This window comes from Pelophylax lessonae (genome assembly GCF_965119305.1).
Source record: "Pelophylax lessonae genome assembly, chromosome: 1".
NCBI lineage: Eukaryota > Metazoa > Chordata > Amphibia > Anura > Ranidae > Pelophylax > Pelophylax lessonae.
The window spans coordinates 660,424,932-660,435,689 of NC_138768.1; the positions used below are offsets into that span (position 1 = coordinate 660,424,932).

At 44.4% G+C, this 10,758-nt stretch overlaps 1 protein-coding gene across 1 annotated transcript in view; it reads left to right on the forward strand.

Annotated features, from left to right (window-relative positions):
• The window catches only part of ABCE1 (ATP binding cassette subfamily E member 1), a 66,459-nt gene extending 58,313 nt beyond the window's left edge, over nt 1-8,146 (forward strand). The window contains exons 17-18 of the mRNA XM_082254586.1: nt 7,728-7,970; nt 8,012-8,146. Of these exons, the coding sequence (XP_082110712.1) occupies nt 7,728-7,775 (48 nt within the window). The 3' untranslated portion in view covers nt 7,776-7,970; nt 8,012-8,146. The remainder of the gene's footprint in view (nt 1-7,727; nt 7,971-8,011) is intronic.
• The last annotated feature ends 2,612 nt before the right edge of the window (nt 8,147-10,758 follow it).

A 10,758-nucleotide genomic window follows, 5' to 3' on the forward strand; every position in this document is an offset into this window, starting at 1 on the left:
CTGCATTCAAGAAAATGCAGGTGCATCTCATAAAATTAGAATATCATCAATAAGTTAATTTATTTCAGTAACTTAATTCAAAAAGTGAAACTCCTATATTTTATATAGATGTATTACACACAGAGAGATATATTTCAAGCATTTCTTTTTTTTTTAATTTTGATGAGTATGGCCTACAGCTAGGGAAAACTCAAAATTGAGTATCTCAGAAATGAATATTACATAAGACCAATAAAAATTTTTTTTATTTTATTGGCTGTTTTATAGCAGAAAGTAAAACTTTTTTTTTTTTCCAAAATTGTCGCTCTTTTTCGTTTATATCACAAAAAATAAGAACCACAGAGGTGATCAAATACCACCAAAAGAATTTGTGGGAAAAATTGGACATAAATGTTATTTGGGTACAGGGTCGCACGACCACGCAAATGTCAGTTTAAGTAACGCAGTGCTGTATCGCAAAAAATTGCCTGGTCATTAAGGGGTTAAAACCCTCAGGTCCAGAAGTAGTTAAAGTACATTTTCAAACTTCTAGAAATAACTGTGTGGGAAAGAATTTGATTTTACATTTTAGGCACGGATAAACTTTTTAAGGTTGTAAGGAGATATGAGTCAGTTCTTTCATTTTACAGTAATTGGTTTTAGTTAAAAGCTTAGAATAGGCTCACCCAAATTGATAATTGCAGTTAGTCTGAAATGCTGCATCCTCTGCTAGTAACCGCAACTTCATCTACCTATTTCTGTCTGTATTGGAGCCTCATTACTAAAGTCTAGTAAACGTGATTAGAAAATCGGACGAAAAATACCGCCTTTAAAACGATCTTACGATAATCTGATTGTTGGTACAGTTTTCGAAAGCCAATCACGAAAGATTATCTGAAGGGACAAACATGAAAATTTTTCTCGCATGATACCAGTTTGTGCGATTTTGAATTATTCAGTACAGTATTCATCGGAAAATCAGAAGAGCAAACCTGCGCATGCTCTAAAACTACAGAATGCAATACATTACATCACTTCCAAAGTTGCATTCTGCCGTACAAGAATTTTCGTAAGTTTAGTAGCCTCTTCATTTTCAATGTGGGACAAGCAACAACAAAAAAAAAAAGGACGATCGTTCGTCCGATATTCTCATTGTGTGTACGAGGCTAAAGCTACAGAGCTTATGAAGGAAATGTGACGATTATGCTGGTTCTCTTTCTGCAGTAATTTGAGTCAGTGACCCAGAACAAGTATATAAATTGGTTTTCTGATCATATTATTTGTTTGGGCTTGAAGACTTATAGAAGTGAAGCCAGAGGATCAGATTAACAGTTAGTAGATCAGCAATGACAGTCTTCATATTATATAAGTTTCTTTTGTTCCCTTGCCAATTTATGATTTCTCTATCGTCTATTTACAGACGCAGCCCTTATGCTTCTTAGACCATTGGGTTATGCTGCTTCCTACTGGAGTAGTACTAGGCAGTAAAAAAACAGTTTACCTTGCCTACGGGGGCTTTCCTTATAGGCATAACCCACGCGCCCTACTCCAGCATACCAGTTTGTTTCTGCCTAGTGAACGAGTAGGACCTAGGTTTCCTGCTGGGACTTCTGTCTTGGGTTTTAATTTTTTTTAAGAATATTTTGTTTTATTTTCTTTACTCACTTCTGCTAGTTAGTGTTCAGGGGGATTCCTCCAGGTGAACTACAAGCAATTTCCGGCTGAGGTTTCCCACTGGATAATCTAGATCCCTAAGGTCTCCCAGCCTGGCCTACGAGCGTGAGCAGGTTCAAGTCCCGCAATAGGCCTCGCCACGACAGAGCCCCGTTTTGGATGGGGATAAGCCTTCCAGTGGATGTCTGGCTGGGACGCGATGACCTGGAACGCCCTGTGTTACAGCGTACCTTTTGGCTGGCAGCTACCCCACTCTGCGTGGGAGGTGGTCTGTCTGGAGCGGAGCTCACCCGGTCCATGGTATGGTGAGTAAATGCAGCCCCCCCCCCTATATCCCTTAGTGGTCTTGGGGGGGGGGGGTGAGACGTGGGCCCTCTCCTGGGGATGATGAAAGGACCTAGTACTTTCTAAAAGATCCCCCTTGCCTGTCAGGATACCTGGCCCTGTGCCCTGCCCTTATTGCGGCTTTCATCTAGGGGGCGCTATTGCCGCGGCGCTTGGCGTCCTAGGGGGTGAAAATGGTACCTTTTCCTGCTGGATCTTGTAGATCCTCTGTGGCCTCCAATTTGGGGTCCCCTGACCGCATGGCACGTTGTCTTTAGTGTGGGAATAGGAGAATTTCTCCCCATTGACCTGCATGGTGCAGCCATTTTCCCAGTGCTTCCTATCGTCTTGCATTGGCAGCCATTTTTGTGTAGCCTTACCATTTTTGTGTGACCTTTCACATTCTATCCAGGCTGATGTCATATTCTGTGACTTTCACTTTCCTGCTGCACAGATCAGCTCTGGAGGTTTCTCAGAGTGGTGGTAAGGTACTGGGGTCTCTGTGGGAATATCCCTGCGCACTCCGCTATCTGCATATATTTAAGGGGGACTGCAGTGATTGGTGGTGGGGACAGCGCTCTTAAAGAGACAGTACACCTGTTTTATTGTGAACTAATTATGGAGTCCCAGCTGGTGGTTTCACCCCCCGACCCCCTTAGTGCGACTACCAGACCTTCCGGATCGCAGTCACTGGTTGCGATTTCAACAGCACTGGACAGCCTGGCGACCAAGGTTGATTTTGTGATGAAAAAGTTTAATAGCCGAAAACGGCCGCTGCCTTCACTGTCAACGGTGGTGTCCTCTAAATCGGAGGCTGATATGTTCCCCACGGACACCCCCCTCCTTGAGGGATTGCTGTCCTCGCAATCCGATGGTGAAGAGGACCTGTCCTCTTCAGCTGCAGTGCAGGAATGCGCTTTGGTGGAAGCCCTGATTGTTTCAGTGAGGGAAACTTTAAAAATGGCAGATGAGCCCACACCGACATGGACACGGGTGTCCTTTGGCTCCCAAAAAAACCCGATCAGGCAAGGTTTTCCCTTGTCCCGAGAATATTCTTGATATTGTTAATGAACAATGGCGGCGCATCAAGCACATGCTAGTAGTGCCTAAGCACTTTAAACACCATTATCCCTTTGCAGAGACAGTTTTGAACCGTTGGACGGTACCGCCTAAGGCAGATCACCCTGTATCCAGGTTGAACAAATCTACTATAGTGCCTGTGGATGATTCCCCAGTGTTTCCTGACCCGGTGGACAAGCAGGTGGAATGCTTTTCCCGCCACCTTCATGTGTTGGCGGGTTCGATGCTGAAAACTGTTTTTGTGTCTGTTCTGGTATCACAGCCAGTTACGGAATGGGTAAAGGTTTTTAAGGGGATGCTGACTTAGTTTCCCCAGAGTTGATGGAACTTAAGGGCCATACACACTATATAAGATTTTCTGAAGACTTTTTTCTTTAGACTTACCAAAACCATATAATATGAGGTCAAACCTAAACACTTTCAATTTGTTCGCAATCTGGCAGGCCCTTGCACTACATAGAAAAGGTAAATCTGAAGGAAATCTAACCACAAAAGTTGGATAGTGTGTATCCAGTTTTATTGACCAGATGGCCCAGGCCCTGGTGTTCCTGTGTGATGCGTCCTTGAATGCGGCCTGTTGGCCAGTGTGTCGGCTGTGGGGATTGCTATAAGACGCGTGGTTTGGCTGAAGAGCTGGTCGGCAGACCAGGCTTCCAAGAAGGCCTTAACAGATCTCCCTTTTCTGGGATAGCGATTATTTGGCGACTCGCTGGATGAGTTGATCAAAAGTCTAACTGGGGGGAAGAGTATTCTTCTTTCTCAATCCTCCAAAGGTAAGGCACCCCGTAGTAAGTGGAGGCCTTCTTTCACCGCTCATAGGTGGTGTTTTTGTGTCTCAGGGGCGCAATAAGCCGTTCAGGGCTTCTGGGGGGGCTAAAAAGCCATGGTCAGGCAAGACCAAGACCGGCCAGTCCGTTTCTGCGGACAAGTCCTCTTCAGCATGAAGGGGCACCCTCACCCGTTTCTGGGGTGGGGGGGATGTCTGCGCTTCTTTCATGAACCCTGGACTTCCTTCATTCAGGACAAATGGGTTCAAAAACTGATTCGTTCAATGTACAAGATTGAATTTCAGTCCCGACCGGCGGACAGGTTCTTTCAGTCAAATCTACACCTGTTTCCAGATCGTTTGAAGGATCTCCTTGCTCAAGGAGTGATTGTGCCGGTTCCTCTGTAGGAACGCTTTCACGGTTTCTGTTCAAAACTGTTCACAGTGCCCAGAATAGAGGGCAAGGTGCGTCCTATCCTGGACCTCAAGGCTCTGAACCTCTTTATGCGAGGGCAGAAGTTTTGAATGGAATCCATTCAGGGGGTGGTGGCGTCTTTAAATCAGGGCGATTTTCTGGCTTCCATCAAAGATGCGTATCTACACATCCCCCATCTATGGGGGGACACCAGCGATTTCTCCGCTTTGCGGTGTCAGAGGAGCATTTTCAATTTGTGGCGTTACCCTTTGGTCTCGCCTCCGCTCCCAGAGTCTTACCAAGGTGCTGGCTCCGGTATTGGCTTTGTTGCGCCAAAGAGGGATTGCGGCCTTGGCGAGGGTCTTTCTTCCTCAGGAAATACTTAAGTTGCAGGGGTCGATCCTGTTGCTGTTGGGAACCGATCTGTCCTCACTACGGACTTGCATGAGAGGCCTGGGTCTGATGGTATCAATCTTCGAGGCGGTTCCGTTTTCTCTGTCTTACTCGAGACCTCTGCAAAAGGAGATTCTTGCCAAATAGAACAGGGATCCACAGTCTTTAAACAAAATGATACGCTTGAGCTGACTCGCGAGGTCTGCTCTATCCTGGTGGATCCAGTCGCCAGCATTTTGTCAAGACAAGTCCTTCCTACCACTGTTTTCGACGGTGGTCACCGTGGAGGCCAGCCTGTCAAGTTGGGGTGGAGTGCTGGGGAAGCTCTGTGCTCAGGGGACCTGGTCAACAGAGGAGTCTTCCTTACTTACCAATCAGTATTCTGGCGCTCAGAGCAATCAAGCTTTGCTTGATCCACCGGACGAATCGGCTGCGCGGTTCTCAGGTTCGGATCCAATCGGACAATGCCACAGCTGTGGCTTACATCAATCATTAAGGGGGCACCAAGAGTGTCCTGGGGGCCAGGGAGGTGGCTAAAATTCTGGTATGGGTGGAAGACAATGTTTCTGCTCTTTCTGCAGTCCGCATTCTGGGTGTGGAGAATTGGCAAGCGGATTACCTGAGTCGTCAGGTGCTGGATCAAGGGGTATGGTCCCTTCATTCGGAGGTGTTTCATCTCCTCTGTGTCCGGTTGGGAACTCTGGAGGTAGACCTGTTTGCGTCTCGCTTCAACATAAAAGGCCAGAGGTTTGTGGCCAGGTCTCGGGATCCTCTGGCCGACGCCACAGTCGCCTTGGTGGCTCCTTGGAGACAGTATTGGCTGATCGATGTTTTCCCTCCAATAAAACTCTTGCCAAGGCTTCTCCGCAGGGTGGCGGTGGAAGGAATTCTGGTCGTTCTGGTGGCCCCAGAATGGTCTCGTCCGTCGGTCTTGGTACGCAGACCTAGTAAAAATGGTCGCCGATCCCCTGTGGAGACTTCCTTTGAGGGAGGATCTGCTGTCCCAGGGACCCATCTTCCATCTTGCTTTACGGTCGCTGGATTAACGGCATGGCTGTTGCAGGGCAGGTGTTGAGAGATAGGGGTCTCTCTGAATCTGTGATTCTTACTTTGTTGAAGGCTAGGAAGGCAACTTCTAGGAAGATTTATCATCGTACGTGAAAATCATACATTTTGTGGTGTGAATCGCTGCAGCTGCACCTGTCTGTGCACACTTTTACAAAATTCTACAAGGTAGATTTGTTGGCATCTTCGGATGCATCCTTTTGCCGCAAGGTTTTGCAGGCTGCTGTTTAAAGAGACTCGTTTGTTTCTCTTTTGGGGGGGGGGGGTTCTTTCATGGGTGAGCTCCTGTTGTTCCTGGTTGAGCTTCATGTTACCCACTTGGCTACGTTTTAGCCTTTGGAGTTTACGTTAACTATTTGGTTTGCGTTCTTCCCATCCCTCATGCCTACACTGCTTTGGGACGTCCCAATGGTCTAAGAAGCATAAGGGCTGCGTCTGTCAATGGATGATAGAGAAAGCTGGATTTTTTTTTAAGAACTTACCGTAAAATCCTTGTCTCTGAAGTACATTGGCAGACACCGCACCCTCCCCTATGATATAGGGATGGTTTGTCTTATCACTGCTTGCAACGAAACTGGTATGCTGGAGCAGGGTGTGTGTGGGGTTATGCCTATAGGGACAGCCCCCGTAGGCGTGGTAAACTGTTTTTTTTACTGCCTAGTACTACCCAATGGGCAGCATAACCCAATGGTCTTAGAAACATAAGGACTGCGTCTGTCAATGGACTTCAGAGAAAAGGACTTTACGCCAAGTTTTTAACCTCTTGCAAATTAAATTTTTTATTTTTTTTTTTTACAATCCCATGAAATCTGTGTTTTTCAAAAGCATTTTAACCCTTTCCCACTGATGGCACACAAATGTGCGGCCTCACAGAAGTTGGCTATATGTGAATCTCCCTTTTTGCTTGGAGCGTGCTGAACAGCATGCTCCCAGCACAGAGACCAGGCCCTCACTGAAAGCCCCGGGTCTTGTACTAACAATTGAGACCCGGTGTTCCGTGAAAAATCCATACCCGTGAGAAAACCATACCCTAGTCACTTCCGGTTCCGCTACGGAGGGTATGGATTTCTCACGGTAGTTACACTTGCGGCGCTTACATCAAAACAGCTCATTTGAAACGTAAATCATCTCCGCTCTTCGCCCTGTCACTGCCCTCATCTCCGGTAATAAATATAAAAGCGGATCACGGAGCCACGATCGCCGTCACATTTACATCACATACACCCGCCACCGCTTTCATATTTATTACCGGAGATGAGGGCAGTGACAGGGCGAAGAGCGGAGATGATTTACGTTTCAGATGAGCTGTTTTAATGTAAGCGCCGCAAGATTTACATTAGACACAGTGCCGTGAGAATTTCATGCCCACCGAGCATGCGCACTTGTCTCATTCTTTAATGTTCAATCACGTATCCGGGACTCTGAGCATGCGCACTGCTGCGCTGCTCAGCTGTTTCAGCCCGGAAGTGACGAGGGTATGGTTTCTCCACGGGGTATGGTTTTTTAACGTTACACCGGGACTCTCAGTTCTGCGTCACCTGATCACTGTGATAGCATCTCATTGACTATCACAGTGGTCAGTCGCTGTGAGCCCGCCCCTGCGTTTACTTCCTCTTCTGAATGCACAAGGTTTTACACTAACTGCTGCATCAAAGATTAACCCCTGTGCTGCCAGCACAGCACACTTTGATTCTGTCAGGAGTTGGGAAAACAGGGTATTGCTTTTGAGTTTCCTGGTTGTCTTTGAGACTGAAGGATTAGTTGTTGGTTGAGCCACCATTTAGGAATAAGGGGGTAGTGATAAAGGTTTTATAGGCTGATTTTTAGGTAGTTTAAAACACTTTTTATAATTTCAAGCTGACTTCAATATTAACATGGCACTAAAATAGGTCTATTTTAACTACATATTTGACTGTTTGCCTCTATTTTTGCTTTACAAATGCACAAAGTTGTGCTTCTTTTTTATTTACCCCCTCTGCTCCATGAGTGCTTAGTACATCTATAATGTACATGTTTTTCTTTCCCTCTTAGGATGTGGATCAGAAGAAGAGTGGAAACTACTTTTTCTTGGATGACTAAACCAGTTTGGAAAGTTTCTTTACCCTCAACAAATTATAGGAGGAGGGGGGGACAAACCTCTCTTGTAACTTTACAAAACATCCCCGGAAAAACTCCATTGTATGCTGTATTGTTACAGTAAAGCATCCCAGACAACTGGCTGTAAAGGAATGAAACATTTTTTATCCAATGTTTCTGCAAAACCGAGTACAGTTTGTTATGTTTTCATAACATGATATCTACAAAACCGAGTACAGTTTATGGTTTCATAACATGATATCTAACTTATTTGTCATTTTGTTTTCCCTAATTTTAGAGCTTTGTGAGCTGTATTTCTCTAAAGTATGGTTTATAAAATGCTGTTAACAATACAATCTTGTTTTAAAAAAGAAGAGCCCCAAACCTCTGCAGAGGTTTTCAGAAATAAACATCCACCTAAACAGAGTTGTTTTGCTTGCTTTTTTTCCGGGGCAATATGGATTCAGTTTAAAGTGTTGACAAACTTGAAAACACTACTAGTGTTTAAAGAACTGTGCTTTTGGGGTAAAATGTGCAAGACTCTCTCTCTCTCTCTCTCTCTCTCTCTCTCACTCACTCACTCACTCACTCACACTCTCACTCACTCACACTCTCACACACACACTCACTCACACACACTCACTCACACTCTCACACACACACACTCACTCACACTCTCACACACACACACTCACTCACACTCTCACACACACACACTCACTCACACACACACTCACTCACACTCTTAGCTGGAAGCAATAGCTTTATATTGTATCTATTCAGGGATGGGCAATTAATTTTACCCAAGGACCAGATAAGAAACTGAGACTGTTGTGGAGGGCTGAACTTAATTCTGGTCAATATAATTTTGAACCTGTGAAGGTCCAGAAGTATGTAAACGCATTGAAAACACCTGGTGCTGGGAATAATGGGTACAACAGGTCATGAAATAGTCTGCACACTCACGATTGCTGGAAGCAGTAGTGAAGAAATGTCCTGTGCTGATCTGCTGTACACAATATTTGTGGAGGGCAGGCTGGTAAAAGCAGTTAGGGAGCTGACAGGCACGGGGGTTAATCATCTGTGAGGATTTGTGACTTGCTAAGGCATAACTGGCAGAGCTGGAAGGCAAGAGCCTGAGATTGGTACAGGTGGGATTTGTACCAGAACCAAGCCTCCCCTCTTTACCAATCAGCTTTTTGGGCTCTCTCCTTCCAGTGCTTGCAGCTTTGTTCTTTATCTCCCTGAGCCTTTCAGTCCAGATTACACAACCACAGGTCCAGTGGTTGCAGCTCTCCACACAGACTTCTATCAGCATGCCACTCTAAGCCAGAAAGCTGACCACCTCAGAGAGGCATGCTGACAGTGGAGGCATTGCGGAACAGACAATGGGCCAGATGTAGGCCAGGACTGTAAAATGACCAGGTCTGCTCTACAGTCTATACATTATAAGGGTTTGCCTAATCTGTGGTCGAAATTGTCTTTAGCTTTTCAATAGTTGGTAGGTCTTGGGTAATGTAGGCCTTCTTAATCAACTAGCAAAGTTTCTAGCCAGTGTGTTGAAAGCAGATGACCCTTTCTTACCCCATGTTGAACTACAAACCGTTTTTCAGAATTCCTGAAGGGAGTCTTGGCCATTTGATATTCTATGAGCATTTGGCCTGCATTAAAACACACGAAGATCTCCAGAGGAGGTTGGAAATGAAGTACAATGTCTTGATTAAAAGACAACACCAGCTTCAAGGCCACTGAATCTGGGGAAAAACACTAGATAAGGTTCTGGATGGCTGAAAGTTTTTGTCTCAGATACTATTTTCGCTGATGTTATGACTAAAAGGATTTGGTAAAGGTAACCAAAGTTAGGTTGTTTCTGACAATTCTGGAAGCTCTCTCATAACCTCCACCTCTATTAAGGGGTTCCATTTGGGGAAGGAGGGCTTCTTTGGCAGCTTGATTTTAATACAAGCCTTTAACCACTTAAGCCCCGGAAGATTTTACCCCCTTCCTGACCAGGGGGTATTTTGCGATTCGGCACTGCGTGAATTTAATGGACAATTGCGCGGTCGTGCGACGCTGTACCTAAACAAATTTGACGTCCTTTTTTTTCCCCACAAACAGAGCTTTCTTTTGTTGGTATTTGATCACCTGTGCGATTTTTTTTTTTTTTTTTTTTTTTTCCCTGATCATGCGCTATAAACAAAAAAAAAAGTTTTTTTTTTGTTGTCCATTTTGCATAAATAACAATATTTTTCACATTTTTTTATATGAAAGTCCTAAAAAAAAATCTAAATTTTTTAACATTTTAGGCCAATTTTTTTATGCTACATATTTTTGGTAAAAAAAAATCGCAAAAAGCGCATTTTGATTGGTTTGCGCAAAAGTTATTGCGTTTACTAAGGGAAAGATTTTTGTCATTTTTGCTTTTTTTATTTACGCGTAATGGCGGGGATCTGCGATTTTTTTTTTTTTTTTTTTTTTTTTTTTTTTTTTTTTTTTTTTTTTTTTTGCGGGACTGAGACATTGCGGCGGACAGATCGGACCCTTGACTGACGTTTTTGACACTTTTGGGGTTACCAGTGACATTACTACAGTAATCAGTGCTATACATATGCACTGTTACTGTAAAATGACACTGGCAGTGAAGGGGTTAACTTTATTTGAGAGGGAGGGGTTGTGTGTGTCCCTAGGGGTGTGATTCTAACTGTGATTGGCTGTGGCTTGAGGTGTAGGAACAATGATCAACGGTCCTAGGGCTGGGCAATTTTGCCTAAAAAAAAAAATCTTCGATTTTTAAAGAAAAATTCGAGTTTCGATTCGATTTTTTTTTTTTTTTTTTTTTTCAATGCACCTAAAAAATGACTGCAGACATCAGATATAGTGTCAAAAGTGCAACTTTATTGCTATGATTGTCCTCAAGAGTTAAAATGTGTAGAATCCCAAAACAAAAAGTAAATGAGGCTCTGTCATTCAACAATTTCAAGCTTTA